The sequence below is a fragment of the Danio rerio genome, chromosome 16, assembly GCF_049306965.1.
Source record: "Danio rerio strain Tuebingen ecotype United States chromosome 16, GRCz12tu, whole genome shotgun sequence".
Classification (NCBI taxonomy): Eukaryota; Metazoa; Chordata; class Actinopteri; order Cypriniformes; family Danionidae; genus Danio; species Danio rerio.
In genome coordinates this window covers 54011915-54037639 of record NC_133191.1, presented here as the reverse complement: position 1 = coordinate 54037639, position 25725 = coordinate 54011915, and the positions used below count along the sequence as shown (strand labels likewise).

The 25725-nt window shown below is 34.5% G+C and overlaps 1 protein-coding gene across 34 annotated transcripts in view; it reads left to right on the top strand.

Annotated features, from left to right (window-relative positions):
* Positions 1–25725, top strand: part of satb1b (SATB homeobox 1b) — a 209358-nt gene that overhangs the window by 144621 nt on the left and 39012 nt on the right. For 33 of the 34 annotated variants that reach the window (NM_001423200.1, XM_073925260.1, XM_073925250.1 and 30 more), the window contains 3 exons: positions 3218–3430; positions 13516–13587; positions 16006–16161. In NM_001423200.1, the coding sequence (NP_001410129.1) occupies positions 3218–3430; positions 13516–13587; positions 16006–16161 (441 nt within the window). Of the gene's footprint in view, positions 1–3217; positions 3431–13515; positions 13588–16005; positions 17260–25725 lie in introns of those variants that run through there. The other variant, XM_073925263.1, reaches the window with a different exon arrangement.

Here is a 25725-nt window from a genome sequence, read left to right as displayed (position 1 = left end):
AAATAAATTATTATTATTATTATTATTGTTATTATTATTATTATTATTATTAAATCTGGGAAAAATAATAATAATAATAAAATAAATAAATAAATGCATGAACAAACGAACCAATAAATAAATAAATAACACAGATATTTAAATAAATAAAAATAAATATTAAACAAACAAATAAATAAATAAATAAATGAACAAACAAACCCATAAATAAATAAATAAATAAACCAATTAACAAATAATAAGGTATTCTGATTGTTGTCTTTGATTCATTTAAACAGGTTTTCAGCATATATACCATCTCTATTAGGATATGTACACCATGTTATAAAAAAACACCTAATACATTGACCCGGTATCAATACTTGACCAATACACCAATCAAACACGGTAGTCAGACCCACTAAACATTATAGTGGTTTCACGTTAGTTGTTAATGGCACAGTCCCAGCCCTCCATTCTACCTGAAAGCCTTGACAACTGTCTGCAGTGATCAGGTGAGACAAAGAGAGAGTCACCTGGCCGAATGCCAGCAGTGGAGGGTGGGCGAGTTTTGGAGACAGTGGGCAGATCATATGCCTCGCCATCCTCCGCATAAAACCTCCCATTGCCATGATAGGAATCTGTAGGAATTCACGACAGGCATGTTTGCGCAAATTGGCATTTAGTTGCAGTGTGAAGAATTCGCAACGTGCCGTTGCTTTTGTTTCCACAGAGCCCCTAAATATTTATTTTACATTCCTCCCCGTGTGTGAATGATGGATGCTTGCGGTGGCATGTTGTGGCGTATCGGAGTCAGAGTGTTTATGCGGGCTTGGTGGCCTTTCTTTTTAGATTTTATGAGGTCTTAATCACACTTTGCAAATCTCGATTGTGCCTGATGGTAATTGAGCCGCTACTTAGAAGTGTTAATGTCCAATCCTGCCTTAGCAACTGTTGCCATCTGCTAGTACACTGTTTTCATGTTTCATTCACTTTCCTTCGGCTTAGTCTCTTAATTATCAGGGATCGCCACAGGGGAATGAACCGCCAACTATTTTGGCATGTGTTTTACGCTGCAGATACCCTTCCAGCCGCAACCTAGTACTGGGAAACACCCATACACACTCATTCACACACCCTATGGCCAATTTAGTTCAATCAATTCACCTATAGCTGCTTGTTAATAGTAAGTAAGTTGGTAGTTGGGTTTTGGATATTGGATTAGGGATTGCTTATACATTACTTATAAGTACTAATATTAAGTTATTATTTTAAAGGTGATTTTATCAGAATTAAATCACTTTTAATTTAAAAAAGAGCATTTATTTGGATTGTATAGCATTAAAAAGCACCATATTTGACCAAATAATGCAATGCTTTCGTGTTGAATAAACTATGCAAGCTTTTAAACATGCTGTTTGTACCAAAAAATAGGAATAATACAGTTCATTCATTCATTTTATTTTATTTTCGGCTTAGTCCCTTTATTAATCTGGGGTCGCCACAGTGGAATGAACCGCCAATTTATTCAGCATATGTTTTATGCAACGGATGCCCTTCCAGCTGCAACCCATCACTGGGAAACACCCATAGACATTCATTCACACATATACACTACAGACAATTTAGCCTACCCAATTCATATTCTTATACCATGTCTTCGGAGCACCCGGAAGAAACCCACACGTACACGGCAACAACATGCAAACTCCACACAGAAATGCCAACTGACCCAGCCGTGACTCGAACCAGTGACTTTGTTGCTGTGTGGCAATACTACCCACTGCACAATTCAATTCCGTTCAATTCATCTTTATTTCCATAGCACTTTTACAATGTAGATTGTGTCAAAGCAGCTTCACATAGAAGTTCTAGTAGATTGAAACTGTCAGAATAGTTCTGTCAACTTTCAGTTTTCTCCATCTTTGAAATGATTAATGACGTTACTGTGTAATTTAATTTAGCGAGGCTTGGTGAAAGCATCAAATCTAAATTATTAGCAGCACTTTTAACCACTCAAATTAAATGAAACACAGTAACATGATTGATCATTTCAAAATATGAGAGAATTGATGGTGGACAGAACTGTTCCTGAAATTTATATTGTTTTATATTATATTATATTATATTATATTATATTATATTATATTATATTATATTATATTATATTATATTATATAAATATTATATTATGTTTTATTTTATTATATTTTGTTATATTATCTAATATTATTATATTTTATTATATTATATTATATTATATTATATTATATTATATTATATTATATTATATTATCATATTATAATATCATATTATCATATCATATTATGGGTGGCACGGTGGCTCAGTGTTTATCACTGTCGCCTCACAGCAAGAAGGTCGCTGGTTCGATTCCCAGCTGGGTCAGTTGGCATTTTTGCGTGGAGTTCTCCCCGTGTTGGCGTGGGTTTTCTCTGAGTGCTCTGGTTTTCCCCACAGTACAAAAAAAAAAGCCAATTGATCCAGTCGAGGCTCAAACCAGCGACCTTCTTGCTGTGAGGCGATCGTGCTACCCACTATTTTATTATTATTATTATTTATTAAATCATTTTATTTTGTCATGTTTTTATCGGTAAAGCCATAATATAGATTAAATTATAGGCTGCACTAATAACTCAAATCTTCATTCTTAATGGATGTTTAGTGTATTGTGGGTGTGGCTTGTCACATATGGATTGGTTAGAAAGTTTTAATTGACCCTTTTCACATTTCCGGGTTTCTCAGTAGCAGAAGTCGTCATAGTTGGGAAAACTTAGAATGCAGTGAATTGGAGAGTAGAACAAATATTTATTTACAATCCTGTTTGCTCAAATAATAAAAGAAAAACTCCTCAATGGTGTTATCACAAGGAAAATAAAAATGTGTGAGACAGATGACATCAGCAAGAGGAGGGAATAACATCAGCTGTACTGTCCTGTCCCATAGATGCGGCATTAGAAACACCTCGCACAAGCTGTAATTATTTTCGTAATTTGAAACAAAGATGATGTATTACATTCAAAAATACATATAAATGTTCATACGTTTTTAAAATAATCAAAATATTAAAAACTTTTAAGGATTTAAGATGCTGGTGACCGTTAAATGCCTCATAACAGGCTTGTGAAAAGGGTCCATTGTTGCACTTGAACCAACTTCTCTTTTCTGAAAGCACACTGCATTCATTTTTATTCTCTATCTATTATGTTTTTCTTCCAGGGTCTTCTCTCTGAGATCCTTAGGAAAGAGGAAGACCCCAAAACGGCATCTCAGTCTCTTCTGGTCAACCTGCGAGCGATGCAAAACTTCCTGCAGTTACCAGAAGCCGAGCGAGATCGCATTTACCAGGAGGAGAGAGAGCGAAGTTTGACTGCAGCCTCAGCCATGGGTCCCGCGCCGCTTATTAGCACTCCTCCCTCACGCCCTGTACAGGTAACACACTACAACAACACTAACATAGGAAAACACACTTGCACATGCGCTATAAAGCTTTTAAATTTGAGTATTTATGGTTACACTTTATTTTAGGTCATCTTAAATATGAAGTCACCATTAAATGAAGACTATTTGCTTAATTAGCTGCTTGTTAATAGTTAGTATGGTAGTAGTTGGGTTTTAGATATCGTATAGGATTAGGGATGTAAAATGAGTATGTTATTTATAAGTACTAATATACAGTTAATATTTTAAAGGGGACTTATTATGCAGAAATCACTTTTATAAGAGGTTTAAACACAGTTTTTTGTGGCAACAGTAAGTAAATATAACCAGCTTCAAATGGTAAACATTTATTAATTATGTTCGTTTATAATCACTCTTGATCAAAACAGTCTGCAAAAACACTTTGATTGACATTCTCCCTTTGTACGTGTCATCAGAGGGGGAAAGCCCCGCCCACTAGTGACAATCTCTTCCTCATTAGATTTGTTTTTAAATCTGCCACTATGCTGATGCATAGGCATTTGTGGCTCCGCCCTCTTTTGAAAAGAGCACAATCTCATTTGAATTTAAAGTGACAGTCACAAAAAAAAAAAAATGCCACAATTTGAATCAAAGCCTTATGGGGTTAGTTTCAAAGAGTTAGAAAACATTATTTATGTGGTATTTTGAGCTGAAACTTCTCATACACACTCTTGGGACATAAGATAATTATTTTACATCTTGTAAAAAGGCGCATAATAGGCCCCCTTTTTACCCAAAAATGACAATTTCCTGTTGATTTAATCACCCATAAGTCATCTAAGATGTACTTTTTTTCTTCAGTAGAACATTAAAGAAGATGTTGAGCTGAATCTGTGGTTCTTGGAGATTCATATAATGGCAGTGTATGGTGGCAGGTTTTTTAGATAAAAAAAAAAAAATACGATTGATTCCAAAGCCAAATAGACATGTCTCCTGATGACACACTGAGGTCATGTAAAATAAATCAATGTGTGAGAAATTGAACCTTATTTACAATATTCATACATTTTGCTTTGGCTTAGTCCCTTTATTCATCAGGGGTTGCCACAGTGGAAGGAACCGCCAACTTATCCAACATGTTTTATACAGTAGATGACGTTCCAGCTGCAAACCAGTACAGGGAAACATCCATACACACTTATTCACACATACACTACGGTCAATTTGGTTTATTCAATTCACCCACTCTATACAGTAGTGTATGTGTTTTAGCTGTGGGAGAAACCAGAGCACATGGAGGAAACCCACGCCAACATGGGGAGAACATGCAAAAAAAAAGTGTACCAAACTGTACTGTACTGTACCGTACCACTCAGTGGAAACAAGCCATAAAAGTCATATAATAAGGCCTTATTTAATAGCATGACTTGCAACTTAAATGTAAGTGTTATGGTATTTCTTTAGCTCTGGCATCTGGATAAAACGTCCACACATGCTTAAAACAGAATCAATTCATTTGGATAAGCAAATAGTGCAAGATAATAAGACAAAGAGAATATATGTTGAGCTGGGTTCATTTTACTTCATCTCATCTGTTTTGTCTTGTTTCATGCATAAATGTAAAAGATTTAAATAGACTCTCTGAGAGCAATTGTTTGTTTTTATATATATTGCTTTGCTGGTAAATTCATCTTGTTCTAAGGATGTAAATAACCATAAAACAAAGCAGAAATACCACGAAATAATTATTTTGTTTCAAATTAGCATGCGCTGATAATTCATTCAGAGTAAGACCACAAACGTGCATTAATAACGTAAATGGGGTCATGGTGAATTTAAATAGATTCTGCATTCTCACTTATGTAAATGTAAGTGGAACTGAAACACCCAGACTCAGTTTCAGCACAAATATTTAGCGTGTGCTCAGTAACATAATGAATGATTAGCTTAGGTATGCTTTTCATCAGTCATCGTCAGAGTATTTGCTTTGCGCAGACTGTAATTTAATGTGTAAATTGCTGAGGACCTCCACCAACGGCTGGAAAAAATGACTTTAAAGCTGTTGTGGGTAATTTTGATTTTGAAATACTCAATGAAAAGCATTTCAGAGTTTGTTGCCGGTTTTTTAACCCCCCAAAAAGGGAAACATTTTCGAAATCAACACTTTTAGAAATTTTACACTGTAAAAAATGCTGGGTTCCACACAATTTCAACACAAATTAAGTTATTTTTACAAATGTAACTGCATTGAACAAAAACAATTGAGTTGTCTCCGCAAAAAAAACACAATAATTGAATTGAATCAGCTCATTTTAAATAAGTAGTTAGAGCAAGCATCAAAAACTCATTTTTTTGAGTGCAGATTGTGTGGCTAGTTTCCCAGAAACAGCTGGAAAAAATGACTTCATGTTGTGGGTAATTTTGATTTTGAAATACTCAATGAAAAGCATTCAAGAGTTTGCTGCCTATTTCTTAACCCAAAAAGGAGGGAAACCTGTTCGAAAACAACACTTTTTGCAGTTCTACGCTATAATAATGCTGGGTTCCTCACAGTGTCAACACAAATTTATTAAGTTAACTTTAGAAATTTAACTGTATGGAACATAAAACAATTAAGTTGTCCCAAAAAAAACAGAATAATTGAGTTGATTCAGCTCATTTTAAATAAATAGTTTGAACAAGCAGCAAAAAAAAAAAAAAACAGATTTTTTGAGTGCAGATTGTGTGGCTAGTTTCACAGAAATGCTGCACTGCTGTTTATGCTGTAATTTAATGTGTAAATTCCCAAGGACCTCCTCCAACGGCTGGAAAAAAATCACTTTAAAGCTGTTGTAGGTCATTTTGATTTTGAAATACTCAATAAAAAGCATTCAAGAGTTTGCTACCTGTTGTTTAACCCAAAAAGGAAGGAAACCTGTTCGAAAACAACTATTCTTTTAGCAGTTCTGCGCTATGAAAATGCTGGGTTCCACACAATTTCACTACAAATTTATTAAGTTATCTTTACAAATTTGAGTGGATTGAACATGGAACAATTAAGTACAACACCCCCCCCCCCCCCCCCAAAAAAAAAAAAACAAATTTTTAATTGAGTTGATTTAGCTCATTTTAAATAAGTAGTATAATTTTTCGAGTGTAGTTTGTGTGGGTAGTTTGACAGAAATGCTGCACTGCTGTTTTAAATCACAGTGGATTGTAGTAATGTGTTGGTCAGGAGCTCACACATGAAGTTATGTGCTAACACACAGCCACAAGGACACCATTACGACCTCATACTGAACTCTGTATTTAGAAATTAAGACTGACAGAGTAAACAATGCATTTGTTTTGTTTCTTTGTTAACAACTAAAATTGTTCAATTCATGCATTTTGGATGCACAATGTATAAACAAACCTATGAGTAATAACTGCATCTTCATTGGAGGAAACATATAATTTACACATACCACAAAGTAATTATGAGTATGAACTCTGTAATCAAGTATTTTTTTTATCGTTTTGGGGGGGGGAAATTAAATGTCTCTATTCATCAATGCATCTTTATATACAATTTTGTAACTATTTTTTATGCAAACTATAAATAAATAAATGAATTCCCCTTTAATTATGAGAATGCACTTAAACTATGAAGTACTTTTTAAAGCTATTTTGAATACTAACACAAATGTATTGGTACTTCATTGCATCTTCACTTTTGAGGAAACATACTCATAATCATAAGTAATTGTAAGTATGCACTTGAAAATAAAGTACGTTTACAGGTAAGTGTTGGTACATTTGGAGGAATAATTCATGCTTATTTATTCACAACCAAATCAGTAATCATGAGTATGCATCTAAAAATAAAGTGTTTTATTTATGGGTATTAGTTAGAACCAAAACCAAAATGCTGGTACATCTGTACTTTAGATTAAATTAATAATATTTAGAGGAATTTTTTTATTAAAATGTATACACTTGAAAGTCATGTGTTTTTACAGTTATTATATAATCGATTTGTGTTGGGGCAACATGAAGGAATTAAGTTAACTTGTTAAAATATGACAAATTTAAGTGGATTGAACATAAAACAATCAAGTTTCCCAAAAAATGCTTTTAAAATGTGTTGTTTCAGATCATTTTAAATAAGTAATTTAAAAACAAAAAAACAAAAAAGCATAACAATAACCAGAACAATAAGCAAAACAAGCATATTTTTTTGACTGTTTGTATTAAGAAGCGAACAAGTTATCAGTGTGTGCCAAAGCTAAATAGTTTGTACTTAAAAACTTTGAGTCGGCGCCAGTGGTGTAGTGGTTAGTGTGTCGAAACATGCTACTCCGGTGCTCACGGTGACCAGAGTTTGATTCCCGCCTCGTGGTCCTATGCCAATTCTTCCCTTCTCTCTGCTCCCCATCCTTACCTGTCAATACTCTATATTGTCCTGTTCATTAAAGGTGAAAACCCCCCAAAAATATTTATAAAAAAAAAAAAAAACTGTTGAAATTTGCATTTAAAGATCACTGTAAAAATGCTGGGTTCCACACAATCGATTTGTGTTGCGGCAACATGAAGGAATTAAGTTAACTTGTTAAAATTTGACAAATTTAAGTGGATTGAAAATAAAACAATCAAGTTCCCCAAAAAATACTTTTTAAAATTTGTTAGTTCAGATCATTTTAAATAAGCAATTAAAAAAAAAAAAAAAAAGCATAACATTAACCAGAACAATAAGCAAAATAAGTATAATTCTTTGAGCGTTTGTAAATTTGACTATGAATATTAAGAAGTGAACAAGTTATCAGTGTGTACCAAAGCTAAATAGTTTGTACTTAAAAACATTTGAGTCGTTGCCAGTGGTGTAGTGGTTAGTGTGTCGACACATGCAACTCCGGTGCTCACGGTGACCCGAGTTTGATTCCCGCCTCGCAGTCCTATGCCAATTCTTCTCTTCTCTCTGCTCCCCATCCTTACCTGTCAATACTCTATATTGTCCTGTTCATTAAAGGTGAAAACCCCCCAAAAAATATTTATAAAAATAAAAAAAACATTTGAAATCTGCGTTTAAAGATCACTGTAAAGATGCTGGGTTCCACACAATCGATTTGTTTTGGGGCAACATGAAGGAATTAAGTTAACTTGTTAAAATTTGACAAATTTAAGTGGATTGAACATAAAACTATTAAGTTTCCAAAAATCCTCTTAATTTGTTGTTTCAGATAATTTTAAATAAGTAATTTAAAAACAAAAAGCATAACAATAACCATAACAATAAGTATAATTCTTTGAGCGTTTGTAAATTTGACTATGAATATTAAGAAGTGAACAAGTTATCAGTATGTACCAAAGCTAAATAGTTTGTACTTAAAGACATTTGAGTCGGCGCCAGTGGTGTAGTGGTTAGTGTGTCGAAACATGCAACTCCGGTGCTCACGGTGACCCGAGTTTGATTCCCGCCTCGCGGTTCTATGCCAATTCTTCCCTTTTCTCTGCTCCCCACCCTTACCTGTCAATACTCTATATTGTCCTGTTCATTAAAGGTGAAAACCCCCCAAAAAATATTTATAAAAATAAAAAAACATTTGAAATCTGCGTTTAAAGATCACTGTAAAAATGCTGGGTTCCACACAATCGATTTGTGTTGCGGCAACATGAAGGAATTAAGTTAACTTGTTAAAATTTGACAAATTTAAGTGGATTGAAAATAAAACAATCAAGTTCCCCAAAAAATACTTTTAAAATTTGTTAGTTCAGATCATTTTAAATAAGTAATTAAAAAAAAAAAGCATAACATTAACCAGAACAACAAGCATAATTCTTTGAGCGTTTGTAAATTTGACTATGAATATTAAGAAGTGAACAAGTTATCAGTGTGTACCAAAGCTAAATAGTTTGTACTTAAAGACATTTGAGTCGGCGCCGGTGGTGTAGTGGTTAGTGTGTCGAAACATGCAACTCCGGTGCTCACGGTGACCCGAGTTTGATTCCCGCCTCGCGGTTCTATGCCAATTCTTCCCTTTTCTCTGCTCCCCATCCTTACCTGTCAATACTCTATATTGTCCGGTGAAAACCCTCAAAAAATATTTATAAAAATAAAAAAACATTTGAAATCTGCGTTTAAAGATCACTGTAAAGATGCTGGGTTCCACACAATCGATTTGTGTTGGGGCAACATGAAGGAATTAAGTTAACTTGTTAAAATTTGACAAATTTAAGTGGATTGAACATAAAACTATTAAGTTTCCAAAAATCCTCTTAATTTGTTGTTTCAGATAATTTTAAATAAGTAATTTAAAAACAAAAAGCATAACAATAACCATAACAATAAGTATAATTCTTTGAGTGTTTGTAAATTTGACTATGAATATTAAGAAGTGAACAAGTTATCAGTATGTACCAAAGCTAAATAGTTTGTACTTAAAAACATTTGAGTCGGCGCCGGTGGTGTAGTGGTTAGTGTGTCGACACATGCAACTCCGGTGCTCACGGTGATCCGAGTTTGATTCCCGCCTCGCGGTCCTATGCCAATTCTTCCCTTCTCTCTGCTCCCCACCCTTACCTGTCAATACTCTATATTGTCCTGTTCATTAAAGGTGAAAACCCCAAAAAAATATTTATAACATTTGAAATCTGCGTTTAAAGATCACTGTAAAAATGCTGGGTTCCACACAATCGATTTGTGTTGCGGCAACATGAAGGAATTAAGTTAACTTGTTAAAATTTGACAAATTTAAGTGGTTTGAACATATAACAGTTAAGTTGTCACATAAAAACTCAAGAATTGTGTTCATTCAGTTCATTTTAAATAAGTAGCTTGAACAAACAGCACATGTCATTTACTATTTCTTAAATAAATGAGGATGCACTGTAATAATTGTGCATGTTTAATTATTATTGGTGAATGGCAAAACAAAAGTGCATTAACACAAGATCTCAGGAAGTGTTTCTTTCGCTGCAGCCATTCTAGAGCTCGAAGCTTTCTAAGCAGGGCCGGAAAGGTATGCTGAACGCTCTCCAGCGCGCTCTCCTTCAAACGCAGTTGAGTGTGTCTTAGTGGATCGGACACAAAGCCTTCCTGTGTGTGTGATGGACTGAGGAGAGTCTTTTATACAGGATAAAAACTCCCTCGCACACACAGAATGCGCAAAGCCCGAAATGTCATCAGTGTTCACTCAAGTGTGCACGCATTTGTGTGTGCGCTTGCGTGCATCATGTGTTAGTGTGTGTGTGCGAACCAGATGCTGCTTTCCTGTTCAGATCCCATTATCAGATGGTTCTGTAACCTGATTATTCAGCAACTGCGGCTAATTCGTCAGCGCTCGGCAAAAGTCTCCATTATCTGATGATATTAGTACAAATTGGTGATTTTTTTTTTAAATCAGAGGGCATATCGATGCACTGGTTGACACGTACACGATGGCTGCGCTCCAAAATCATGCCATGCTTCCTTGTTACATAGGCAGCATCCTACCTGGATCTGAAGCTCATTAGTTGCTGATTTGGAACGCTGTTTGTAGGAAGTAAACAAAAAAAAAAACATGCAGGAAACTCGGCTCAGTGGTTAACACTGTTGCCTCACAGGAAAAAGGTCGCTAGTTCGAGTCCCAGCTGGGCCAGTAGGCATTTCTGTGTGGAGTTTGCTTTGTTCACTGTTGGCGTGTGTTTCCTCCGAGTGCTCCGGTTTCCCACACAGTCCAAACACATGCGCTATAGGGGAATTGAATAAACTAAATTGGCCGTAGTGTATGAGTGTGTGTAATTGTGAGAGTGTAAGGGTGTTTCCCAGTACTCGTTTGCAACTAGAAGAGCATCCGCCGAGTAAAACATATGCTGAATAGTTGGTGGTTTATTCCACTGTGCCTAGCCCTGATAAATCAGGGACTAAGCCGAAGAAAAATTAATAAATGTATGAAACTCAGCTGAGTTGATTCCAGTCGAGTTTGGTGTTAATGTATGTTCAACAAACTTCTGCTCTATTCAATTCAGTTCATCTTTTTTTCTGTAGCGCTTTTAAAATGTAGATTGTGTCAAAAGCAGCTTCACATAGAAGATTATAATGAATTGAAACAGTGTCAATCCAGTCCTCTAATATGCATTAGATGTTTATAACATACATCAATATAGAGTATTAATTTAATTAAATGTATTTAATTAAAGTAGACTATTTCATTAGTATTCACATCAATAAGTATTATATAATTACATTATATCAAATATTGTACAATTAATAATTATTGTATGCACTCCACTGAAGACATCCATTACCTTACATATTTAGCCTACATTAGCATACAGATTTAGTTTGTTAAGTGCAAAGATTAGTTTCAAAACTATTTCTAAATTCAGTTCTAATTTCCAGCAAATGAATAAACAAACAATAATAACAAAGTGTGCTCAAAAAATTAAGTTATATCCAAACACGTCCTGTTCTTATGCGTCATATGGTGATACATACGTCTCCAAAACCTGACATGTGGACAAATCTAACTTGTTTTTATTAAATCACATCCTGTTTGTATTAAGCAATGTTTAAGCGTTTGGACCATATAGGTGCATAACTAACGTGCTCTGCGCTGGACTTTATACCTGCTTTCAGTTGGTCAATGGCTTTTTCAGTTAATCAAAAAAGCAACGTGCCAACAATGCGCCTTAACACACCTCCTTTTTCAGCCTAGCACACCCATGAGTCCACAAAGTGTCGCAAATGGATTTGCTATTTAAACAACTTGACGCAAAATGTGAAAATAAGGGTTGCGCTGGTCTGAAAATAGCAACAAATCGCGCCATACTCGTCTTGCGGCTTAGTGCATCGGGTGTATGATAAGGCCCTAAACGTTTGCGCCTCGACAGTTTTTTGTGTGAATTAGAATGAATTACATCTGAAAATGTGTTTTGCATTTATTTTGATATCAGTAAGTGAAGAAATTATTAAAAAACATAACTAACAACAATACAATTTTTCTAGGGAAATGTTGTTATCGCAACACTAAACAAACATATCATATTGTATCGAGCACTTTCTATATGCAACTGTTGTTCAACATAAAACAATGCAGATGGCACAGAATGAATTTGAATTTTGTCCAGGCTGGCCAAAATCTGTGGGAAAATAATCGCAAGCTCCACTAAATTGCACATCATTTGCTTGATTTTACGTTAACTTCAGTGTTTGCAGAATCGCTATATTCTACAATGACTGTTCAACACAATAACTGCTTCATTCATTCATTTTCCTTCAGCTTAGTCCCTTTATTCATCAGGGGTCACCACAGTGAAATGAACCACCAACTCATCCAGCATATGTTTTACGCAGCGGATACCTGTCCAGCTGCAACGCGGTACTGGGAAATTCATACACACTCATTCACACACATATACACTACGGTCAGTTTAGTTTATTTAATTCACCTAGGCGCATGTGTTTGGACTGTGGGGAAAACCCACACCAACACCGGGAGAACATGCAAACTCCACATAGAAATGCCAACTGACCCAGCTGGGACTCGAACCAGCGACTTTCTTGCTGTGAGGTGACAGTGCTAACCACTGAGCCACCGTGTCGCCCCACAATAGCTGCTTGTTTTTCTATCCATTAAAGGTCAAAGGAATTCAGCTTTAAAGTCAGTGAGAGTGAGGGAATTTGGCTTTTGGCTTTGAGTGGGGAAAAACGTTTCCTGCATTGTCTGTAGTTGACCGTGTCATTGTTCAGATAACATGTTGTATGAGGCATGAATAAAGCAGGTCTTTTGATGCACGGCAGCTTGATGCTGACAGATATGAGTGAGATGTTCGCAGGATTTTCTGCTGTAAATCAGCAGGGTGGCACGTCTCGCAGCGCCGCGAGGCTTTTATGACGCCCATAAAAATAGATGTGAAGGTATGTTTCCCACATACGTTAATGGATCGTCAGACAGTGCGTGCAAGTTTGTGCACGCTCATCCTTTTATAATTAGATATGGTCACAAAATAACTCTACCTAGACATTGATGCTTGACATGCAAATGAGTGCTGTTGTCGAAAGCCTTTTCATTGACTCTTTACTGTCATGAATCTGACCAGAGTAGTCTGTTCATTCTGATTAAGCGTTATTTAGGCCATTGTTTCAAGCATGCATGTATGTGTGTGTGTTTTCACAGCCCAGAAGAGAGGAGTGTAACAATGTGAGACCAGAAGACTGGAATCCCAGAATTCCAGTGGGCATCTCTCCTGTGAGTGCACATATGGTACATTGTTTATGGAAATGTGATGCATAGTTTTGTCCTTGATTATAAGCTTGTGTGTGTATATACTATATAAACTAGGAAAAAAGTGTACTGTATATACTATACTGTTCTATATGTGTTTAGAATAAAATAAAAATGCATATACAGTTGAAGTCATAATTATTAAAATTAAATTAAAATTATTACTTGTTTTTTTTTGCTTTTTTAAATATTTCCCAAATGATGTTTAACAGAGCAAGGATATTTTCACAGCCTGTCTGATAATATTTTTTCTTCTGGAGAAAGTCTTATTTGTTTTATTTCGGCTAGAATAAAAGCAGTTTTTAATTTTTTAAACACCATTTTAAGGACAAAATTTTTAGCCCCTTTAAGCTAATCTGTTTATGGACAGCCTACAGAACAAACCATCGTTATAAAATAGCTTGCCTAATTACCATAACCTTCCTAGTTAACCTAATTAACCTAGTTAAGCCTTTAAATGTCACTTTAAGCTGTATAGAAGTGTCTTGAAAAATATCTAATCAAATATTATTTACTGTCATTTACTGAAATCTCTCTGTAAAACAGAAATAAGGGAGAAAAATAAACAGGGGGGCTAATAATTCTGACTTCAACTGTATATTTGAGCATTTAAGAATGTTGCTTGGCTTCATTATAACCTGGGTGTCTGTGGGGTCTTAAAAAGTCTTAAAATGTCTTTTAAACAAATATTTAGATTATAAAAAGTCTTAAATTCTCTAAAATATGGTGTTGTGGGTCTTAAATAATTATTAAATAATATAAACAATTTTTTCTTTGATCATATAAAGCTACTCAATCAGTACACCCAACGATCCATCTCCAAAAAATAAAAAACAAAAATTAGCAAAAGTAAATTTATTAACCCTATTACCAGATAAGGTTTATTATCTTTCTTACTGTACGTCCTTGCAATATCATTTGTTTAAAAGTTCTCCATGTATTTATGAATAACTGCACTGTAAAAAGAAAAAAAAGTTGACTCAACTTAAATATTGAAGGCAACAATCTTCAGGACATGTTTGAGTTGACTCATCTTTTAACTCAATTACTGCACTATTTTTTGACAGTGTGTATGTTGTACATAAATTTAATGTTTTTTAAAAAATGTCTTTTTTTAAAGAAAAGTTATGCTAATAAAAAATATATGTATATAACTGGAGTTTGCTTGTTTCGACTCATTATTTGAAATGGTTGCTTAAGAACTGGCCATTACAAAAAATCCTTAGCGTTTTTGCCATGTGAAAGTCTGAAACTTTATTCATAATAGTCTTTAAAAAGTCTTTGAAAAGTCTTAAATTTGACTTGATGAAACCTGCAGATAATGATTTGATAACTACATAATCACGATCCGATAACCCTGATATGCTCTAAATACATCCATGCATACACTTGTGCAAATAAATAATTAATAAATGTATAAAAGCTGAAATGCTAAATTTGTTATTTTGTTTATATTTATAATTTATATAGCGAACTTATAGCTAGATTTTTTTCAGATAATGCATATGTAATTAAATAATTAATTAAAAAATATTTTTTTATCTTATTGACCCCAAACTTTTAGCCAAGTTTTTCTTTTTTGTCAAATATTTGTACATTTTATTTATATTTACTTTGTATTATCATACTATTTATTTATACCTTCAAACTTATCCATTTTCTAACTACCAGTATGAAATATTGTAAATGTCACTTTTGATCAGTTATATGCTTTTTATAATCCATATTTAATTAAATAATTTATTAAACATATAAGAAATTTCTTAAAAAAAAAAAAAATGTATTGACCTTAAACGGACCCCAAATGTTTGAACGGTAGTGTGTAAAATATTTCTACATTTTCCTTTATCTGTATTTCATCTGCTTTATATTATACTCTTTATTTTTACCTTCAGTTCTATCTATCGTCTAACTACCAGTATTTGTCATTTTTATTTTATATGTACGTATAATTCCTAAGTAGTGGTTTTTTATGCGGAAACCATGACACATTGCAAATGTCACTTCTGATCAGTTGTATGCTTTTGATCAGTGTTTTTTCAACCACGTTCCTGAAGGGAACATTTTCCATGTCTCCATAACCAAACGCACCTGATTCAGATCATCAGCTCATTAGCAGAGACTGAAAGACCTGACATGAGTGTGACAGACAAGAAGACATCCAAAACAGGCCGTGTTAGTTGTGCTCCAGGAACGTAGTTGAGAAACACTGCTTTTTGATGATCTATATTGAATTAAATAATGAATTAAAAAATCGTATTGACCCCAAACATTTCTACATTTTATTGCATTTTAATTTAATTTACTTGATATTATTATACCATTTATTTTTTACCTTCAAGTCTATTCATTTCCTAACTACTGCTATTTTTCACTCTTCAGGTAAAGCCCAATCCTCTGAGCAGCGAGTGGAACGGTAAATCAGAGAGCTGCGTGTTAAACATCAACTCCTCCATCTACGACGAGATCCAGCAGGAGATGAAGAGGGCCAAAGTTTCCCAGGCCATGTTCGCCAAGGTCGCCGCTTCCAAAAGCCAGGTACTGTACACACAAAACAGACGTTCACCAGCCTGTCACACTCCAATAACAACTGACTGTCAACGGTAAACAGTAACAACGGTCACATACACACCATTCAACTACTGCACATGTATGCTGTTACAGTTTTGCACATCATTCATTCTCTGCTTAATTTTGCACAACAGTTTTTAACATTTACACATTAATGCATATAGGAAGTTCTTTATATATTATTTATTTCCTAGTTTATACTTATTTAACAAAATAGGCATGCCAAAAAGTAAACATAAGTAGTTTATATGTTTACTAAAGGGTTAAAGTCAAAATTATTAGCACTCCTGTGATTTTCTTTTTCCAATATTTCTCAAATGATGTTTAACAAGGCAAGAGATTTCTCACAGTATGTCTGATAAAAAATATCTGGAAAAAGACTTATTTGTTTTGTTTCCGCTTGAATAAAGCCAGTTTTTAATTTTTAAGAAACCCTTTTAAGGTTAATATTACAGTTTTTTTACAGACGTTAGGACATATTTCTCAATACTTTGCAAAACTCTTCACACAGTGAGCACCACAGAAGTCTATGAGGGCTAAACTGACGATCAATGTTTTGGCACAAAATGCAATCAATGACTATACCTCTCAAAGTTCATGAATTTTTTTTCTCACTCAGACACAACAACTGCCAAAATCTTTGTACGTACTGGACATTTTGCATGTGCTTACGTGCTGTAATCAAAACTGTTAAACTTATGTTTAAAGCAATAACATAATGCAAAACTGAATAAGACAGCAAAATTCAACAACAATATTTTATTGAAACATATTTCACAGCTAAAAATACAGTTTAACCAGCCAGGGGTGTGTTTCCCAAACAACGACGTAACTTGCAGCTGAACTATCACAGTTCGATGCATCCTTTGGGAAAAGAACAATGTACTGACGAGTGTTTGCCAAAACCCGTAGTTTCTCTGTCACGGATCTATCGTTTAAATCACGTTAGTTAAAATGTAAAGCGCTCATAATGATGCTCTAAACGGGGTGGTGAAACGGCTTCTTTAGAGAAGAACCTCATAGTTTGTTTGTGCAAGTTATATTGTTTTACACGCACATGCATTTAAAAAAAAAAAAAAGCAATATTAGTTTTGGTAAAAACATGCACTCATTTCCCATATTAAATAAAATATATTTAAATGCTCATATAGGGCCAGCGTTTCCTTTACATATATTATTAAGAACATTCCATAGTCTATTCTAAGACATAAGATCACTTACAAAAGCTAACACGTATTCTAATGTCATATATAAATCATGTAAATAAATAAATAATGAGGCGATTTATTAAAAAATGACATTTAATATTTGTTATTTATTAAAAAATTAAAAGGAAATCTTTAATATTAATATTAATGATGATGATTATTATTATTATTATTATTATTATTATTATTATTATTAAAGTAGGATATAGTTTTTTTATTTTTTTATTATTATTTTTTTTTTTTTTTACAATTTGAAACATGTAAAACCACTGCAGAAATGTCCTAATCAACAGGCCCATATCATATACAGTACAGATACTTAATAAATAACTTAGTATAAATTAAGAGCATTAACAAATTCCACTTTTAAATAATAGGTCTTTTGGCATGAGCCACGTCTGCGTTCCAAATGGCTTCAATGTTTCCTAAGTGCACTGCGAAGGGAGTGCAATTGTAAGCATGAAGATCGCTAAAACTGAACTGTTAAAATATTTTAAAAACAAATGACACCTAAGAGAGATGACTTTAATGCTTTAAAAAAAAATTTAAAAATCATTCCAAGTGTAAATGTTTGAATGTTTATGGCATAGGGGGATAACAGGGAATAGAACACAGCCAGGGGGGAATGTCATTGAGCCAGGATTCGAACACGGGACGCCCTGACTTGGTACTGCATCTTATGTCGACACGCTAACCACTAGGCCAGTGATTCTCAAACTGTGGTACATGTATCACTAGTGGTACGCGGGCCTTTCTAGTGGTAGAAAACTGAATAATGAAAGGAAAAAAAAAACTCAGATTTAAATGTAGCGGGACACAGAACATAGACTCGAGCAACTTTGCCATGCTTGAAACTAGAATATAGCCTGATAAAAGTTAGTCTCTGTATGTGGTTAACACAAACTGCGGTCCACTTAAGATGAGATCTTAAATCTGCATGTATGAATGGATACATCACATATCAATTGGTCAAGCAGTGTATTTATGCATGTAATCGCTCACTTTTCTGACACACGTACTGTAAAAAAACGAGCTGGAACTAATTTCTAAGGTAAATATGTAACTCCAAATCATTCATTTTAAAATACAGGTTAATGTTTAGATTTCAAAGATAAACAAATATGTCATGTGTAAATGCTACATATTTCAAAATTGATCAAAATGGTTTTATATATGAATATGATGACATATAGCCAATATTTATAAGGTCCAAGTAACATTTCCAGGTTTTAAATAAATAGGTTTTAAAATATGCTTTTAAAAGCACACTTTAAACATTGTCTTTATTTATTTATTGATTTATTTAAAATGTTTACCTGTAAGCACAGTAGTGTTCATGTTCAAACTATTTATAATGTTTAAAGTGGCTGACAATAATAATAGTAATTATTCTGCCTCGTCATTATGGTGTTACTTGAAGAGATAATTTTTTTCTGAGGTGATACTTGATGAAAAAAGTTTGGGAACCACTGCACTAGGCTATTGCGCCGACAGTATTTATTTTTCTGATGGTCTACAGAACAAACCATAGTAATACAATGACTTGCCTAATTAACCTAGTTAAGTTCATTTAGGCTGAATACTAGCATCTTGAAAAATATCTTGTAACATATTATGTGCTGTCATCATGGCGAAGATGAAAATGAGTTATTAGAAATGAGTTATTAAAACTATTATGTTTAATAATGTATTAAAAAAACTCCTCTTTCCGTTAAAGAGAAATAGGAGGACAAAAATATACAGGACGGCTAATAATTCTGACTTCAACTGCATTAAACTACTACTACATTAAACTTTATTGGCCTTCAGTGTGGACAGCAAAGACTTTCATTGTACACTGAGCCCGTTCCTTAACATGCATATGACAGTAAACACTTTTGAATCTTGAATCTGATCACTCTTCTAGTTGACAAAACACCATCAAGCATTTTGTGTGTGTGTGTGTACGGTCTAAAGAGCGCTCAGATAGTGAGATAGAAGCGTAAAAGGAGAGCTTTGTTAATCCTGGCGCTCAGGTAGCGCAGCACTATAATGACTTGCGCCGCTTTATTGTGGCTTTGCGAACAGCAGACAGTGTTGCAACATAAAACAAATGTGTTTATATAATTCAGCTGCGCAACGACCACACCGTTATCTCAGCCTTCTGCTGAATACAGGCCTCTGTGCGAGACATTACCGTCTGTTTTAGCCTATTAAAACTAATTAAAGAAGCCCCATTATTAAAGGTTTCACATATCTATGTGCACACTTAAAGATTTTCACAATTACATCTGATGTCGGTCGGGGACTGGGGCGGGGGGGGGGGGGGGGGGGCGCGAATAAAAGCCCTAAATTATCTGGAAATATCAGCAGGTTTTTGCTGATTGCACTGATTACGGTGCCAGATACTTTTGTTTCACCAAATTACAGTTTGATGCACAAACCACTGTTTTTGTGGAAGGGAGTTCAAAGCCGAGAAGGGTGGAGGAGAGAAAAGACAAACCGGGGCATTTATTCCAGTAAGATTCCCATATAAAATGATGGTTTGGGAGAAAAGAGCCCCCTCTCTGTCTATGTCTCTCTCTCTCTCCAGCCCTGCCTGAGCCTGTGTGCTCCATTCATGGCTGGTGTGAATGTGAATTGAGCAGCAGATAAGAACTGTGCTAATTACGCAGCTGAAAAAGGGGCCTGGGAGAGCACTTATCTCTGGCTCCATCTCGTAATGTGCGCTCCCCGGGCAGCTGGTACCCCCTCCTTCTCCTATCCCAGCCCCCCTCTGCAGGGGCCCGCTGGGGCCGCCGGCTGAATGTCCGGCCGCTGAACGCTTCTGAACGCTGCTGTTTTTACCAGACCTGTCATAATTAGCATTGGGAAGCACTTTGCGTCAGGGCGTGTCAATTAAAGAGTCATTGAGGGACGTCAATTGGTAGCAGGTTTTCATTGTGATTGGTGATCGCAGACTGGAAGAAACTACATTTCCCAGCATTCTTTGTGCATGCACTTGATGGAACAAATAAAGAAGTGAATACATACACTTTTTTTTTTTTACTCATCAGTTAAAATCATTGGAGGAAACTACATTTCCCATCCTTCTTTGCAGGATAAAATAGACAGTTATAAAGCAATTGCACACTAAAAAAAGTCAAAGATGTAAATTAAGCTGTATGTACAACTGCATAAAACTACATTTCCCAGTGTTCTTTGTGGATGCACTTGAAGGATAACAGACGGATATAGAAGCGAATACACACTTTTTTTAATTCAATGTCAGATTTCTGAACTACAAACTAATTAGCTGTTATCAAATTTTCATTGTAATTGATAATACTTTAACCAGATGAAACTACATTCCCCAGCATTCTTTATGGTTGCACTTGTACATAAAATAGACGCATAAAGAAGTGAATACACACTTTTTTTTTCAATGTCAGATTTCTGAACTACAAACTCATTAGCTATTACATTTTCATTGTAATTGGTAATAGTTTAACTGCATGAATCTACACTTCCCAGCATTCATTGTGGATGCACTTGAAGGACAAAGCTAAAGAAGCGATTACACAGTGAATAAATACATTTTTTATTTTTTTTAATAAATAAATAAATAAACAAAATGGAACTGAACGCTTCTGAACCCTGCGTTTTTTTACCAAACATGTAATAATTAGCATTGGGAAGCACTTTGCGTCGGGGTGTGTCAATTAAAGAGTCATTGAGGGACGTCAATTGGTAGCTGGTTTTCATTGTGATTGGTGATCGCAGACTGGAGGAAACTACATTTCCCAGCATTCTTTGTCGATGCACTTGATGGATCAAATAGACGCATAAAGAAGTGAATACATACACTTTTTATTTTACTCATCAGTTAGACTCACTGGAGGAAACTACATTTCCTATACTTCTTTGCAATTTCACATAAAGGATAAAATAGACAGTAATAACGCAATTGCACACTGAAAAAAAGTCAAAGATGTAAATTAAGTTGTATATACAAGTGGATGAAACTACATTTCCCAGCGTTCTTTGTGGATACTCTTAAACGATAACAGATGGATATAGAAGCGAATACACACTTTTTTATTCAAAGTCAGATTTCTGAACTACAAACTTATCAGCTATTATCCCATTTTCATTGTAATTGATAATAGTTTAACCAGATGAAACTACGTTTCCCAGCATTCTTTGTGGTTGCAATTGATGCATAAAATAGATGCATAAATAAATGATTATCCACTATTTTTTTTCAATGTCAGATTTCTGAAGTACAAACTCATTAGCTAATAATACATTTTCATTGTATTTAGTGATAGTTTAACCGGATGAAACCCACATTTCCCAGCATTCATTGTGGATGCACTTGAAGGACAAAGATAAAGAAGCGATTACACAGTGAATAAATAAATAAATAAAACAGAGCTGACCGCTTCTGAACGCTGCGGTTTTTATCAAACCTTTAGCATTAAAGGTTAATATTAATTAGCATTGGGACACACTTTACGTCGGGCATGTCAATTAAAGAGTCATTGAGGGACGTCAAATGGTAACACGTTTTCATTGTGATTGGTGATCGCAGACTGGAGGAAACTACATTTCCCAGCATTCTTTGTGGATGCACTTGATGGATAAAATAGATAGGGAAGCAATTATACAATTTCGTCTTTCGAAATGAGATTTCTGATGTACAAACTCATCATATCATGTTTTAATTGGTGTAATTGGTGATTGTTTGACTGGATGACACTACATTTCCCAGCATTCTTCATGGTTACATTTAAAGGACAAAAGTAGATGGATAATAACAATAAGCAATTACAAACTAAATAAACAAACAAACAAACAAACAAACTAACAAATAAATAAATAAATAAATAAATAAATAAATAAATAAATAAATCCACCTAAACGCTGCTGTTTTTACCAGACCTGTCATAATTAGCATTGGGAAACACTTTGTGTTGGGGAGTGTCAATTAAAGAGTCATTGAGGGACGTCAATTGGTGGCACATTTTCATCGTGATTGGTGATCGTGTGACTGGATGAAACTACATTTCCCAGCATTCTTTGTGGATGCACAAAGACATACACACATTTTGTTTCAAAGTCAGATTTCTGAAGTACAAACTTACCAGTTAGTGCCATGTTTTCCTTGTAGTTAGGGATTATACGACTTGAGAAAACTACATTTCCCAGCATTCTTTGTAGATGCACTTAAAGGATAACATAGATGGATAAAGAAGCAAATACACATTGAAACTTAAAATCAAATATGTAGTTCAAGCTATGTGTAAAGTGCTAAAATAAGATTTCTTGAGTTCAAACTTTTTCATTCTTATTGATGACCGTACGACTGGGTGCAACTACATTTCCCAGCATTCTTTGTGGATAAACTTGATGGTTTAAATTGGCGGATAAAGAAGCGAATTCACATTGAAAATACAAGTCAAAGTTGTAAATAAAACCCAATGTAGAGCACAAATCTTGAATTTCTGCTCTACAAGCTCTTCAATTAGTTTCACGTTTTCATTGTGATTGGTGATCGTGTGACTGCATGAAACTACATTTCCCAGCATTCTTTGTGCATGCACTGAAAGGATAACATAGATGGATAAAGAAGCAATAACACACTTTTTTGAAGTTGTGTATGAAATCATATTTAGAATGACAAAGTCAGATTTCTTAAATACAAACTCGTCAATTAGTATTAAATTTTCATTGTGATTGGAGATTGTACGTCTGGATGAAACTACATTTCCCAGCATTCTTCATACGGCATGAAGGATAAAAAGATAAAGAAGCATTTACACAATATTTTTTTTTGATGTAGTAAAAAAACCTATGTAGAGCTTCAAAGTCACATTTCTAAAGTACAAACGCAGAAATTAAGTATCACGCTTTCCACAATTTGCCTCATTAAAGCCATTAGGAATGTGGTCATGCACCTTTTTGTAAGATTTTCAAACACTTCTTTGGTTTAAATTAATGTATATAATATTGTAATTTTAAAAGATTACTTAGATCATTAAAGCTTTTACCATGATATAATTACCCTCATTTTAAATCGCAAAACATAAAATCTAAAATAATAAAAAAACAGAAAAAAATAAAAAAATAATAATAATAATAAGTGAAATAAATATAATATAAAGTATAAATATAATATATTTTATAAATAGAATATAAATAAATAACTAAAAAAACTGAATGAATGAATAAATGAATTATTTAATACAGAAATAAATAAATTGATAAATACAAAAATATATACATAAATAAACTGATGAATAAATAAATAAATTAATTAATAAATAAATCGATAAATACACAAATAAATGCACAAATACACAAATAAATAAATAAATAAATTGATAAATAAATTCATAACAATTGATAACACAAATAAATACATAAGTAAATAGATACATAAATAAATTGATAAATAAATAAATAAATAAATAAATAAATAAATACATACATACATACATACATACATACATACATACATACATACATAAATAGGAGGAGGTACACATAAATAATGTCAGGCGCATTAAATAATAGTACCAGACACAACATGTAATATTGAAATAAATATAAAATAAATAAATAAATAAATAAAACTGTACACATTACAACCTATGGATGCAAACTGCACTGCACAAATGCTTCCGTACTATTATTAAGCGTTAGTCAATGTTAACTCCTCAACAAATGGCCCGTTCCTGTGAATCGCCGGCCCAGACTGTGTTTGTTTGTGTCTGGCTGAAGGAGCTTGGGGTCCTGGCCGGCGCGTCCTGCGAGGCGTTTTGCCGTATGCTTATCTTCGGCGGCGTGTCGGATGAATTGGCGCGGCCATCAGTGCAGGAATCCTCATCCGTGGCGGAGGTGGACTGCAGCAGCACCAGCCGCAGCACGCACTGGGGATCTGGCAACCAGCCGCCGCTTTGGCTTCCGCATCCACAGGGCTCCAGGATCGGCCCTCTGTGAGATCCGTGGAGAAGGGGGAGGCGCAGCCCTCGTCCCCTGGGCTTTAATAGCCGTAAACAGTAGTTTGAGGGGGTTAAAGAGAAACGTTGCATGTGTGTACCTGCTTACTCATATGCCCGTGTGTTGCGGATGAGTGTGTGTGCTGTTTATTGGGGGATGGGCACTGGATCGGAGCCATGTCGTCCCCCTCTCTGGGCACACGTCCATGCAGGACGAGAGTGCCAGGCTTTATCTATTTGGTGGCACTTTCATATTCCGAGTAGCATTTCAATTAATTTCTCCTCCTGCAACCACAGGAAAACTAGCATTTTTGCAGCTTGTAAACGGAAAAGGAAACATAGACACTGTTCAGTTGTGTGTTCGTGTTGATGGCGAATACAGAATTCATCAAATTGTGACATGAACGTAAGCTTAGTGGTGGATATTTCTTGTGTGCACCTTTAGTTTGTCTGCTTTGTTGATTAAATTATTTTTATTTAAATGAATTAAGGATGAGTTTAGGATAAACATAAGGTGCTGTTTTTCTGACATGGTCTGATGCATTAAATATGGCATTATTGTTACAGCATGCTTTTATTGAATCTTTATATGTTCTGTTTTAAGTTTTGGTTTTTATTACAATAGCTATTTTTTTATTGAATGTACGCTAGCGGTCTGTAGGATTTTAACATGTTTTAAAATAAGCTTCTTCTACTCACCAAAGCTGTGTTTATTTCATCAAAAATACAGTACACGTTGTAAAATTCATTCCTTCATTCATTTTCTTTTCGGCTTTGTACCTTTATAAATCAGGGGTTGCCACAGCGGAATGAATCGCCAACTTATCCAGCATATGTTTTACACAGCGGATGCCCTTTCAGCTGTAACCCATCACTGGGAAACATCCATACACACTCATTCACACACATACACTACGGCTAATTAAGTTGACCCAATTCACCTATAGCGCATGTCTTTGGACTTTGAGGGAAACCGGAGCACCCGGAGGAAACCCACGCCAACACAGGGAGAACATGCAAACTCCACACAGAAACGCCAACTGACCCAGCTAAGGCTTGAACCAGTGACCTTGCTGCTGTAAGGGGGATCCTGCTACCCACTGCACCGCCGCAATGCCTATTATTATTATTATTATTATTATTATTATTATTAATATATCAATATTATTATTAATGGTAATAGTAATAAATGCAATATTGATTGGAGTAATGATTTCATGTGAAACTACTCACAATAAGAAAGCAGTTATTAAAATTAACAAATAATTAACAATTTGTTTTTACATTTTATACATTGAATAATAAAAAAAAAACATGAAAAAAAACTGACTGAACTTTTAACTGGTATTGTGTATTTAAAA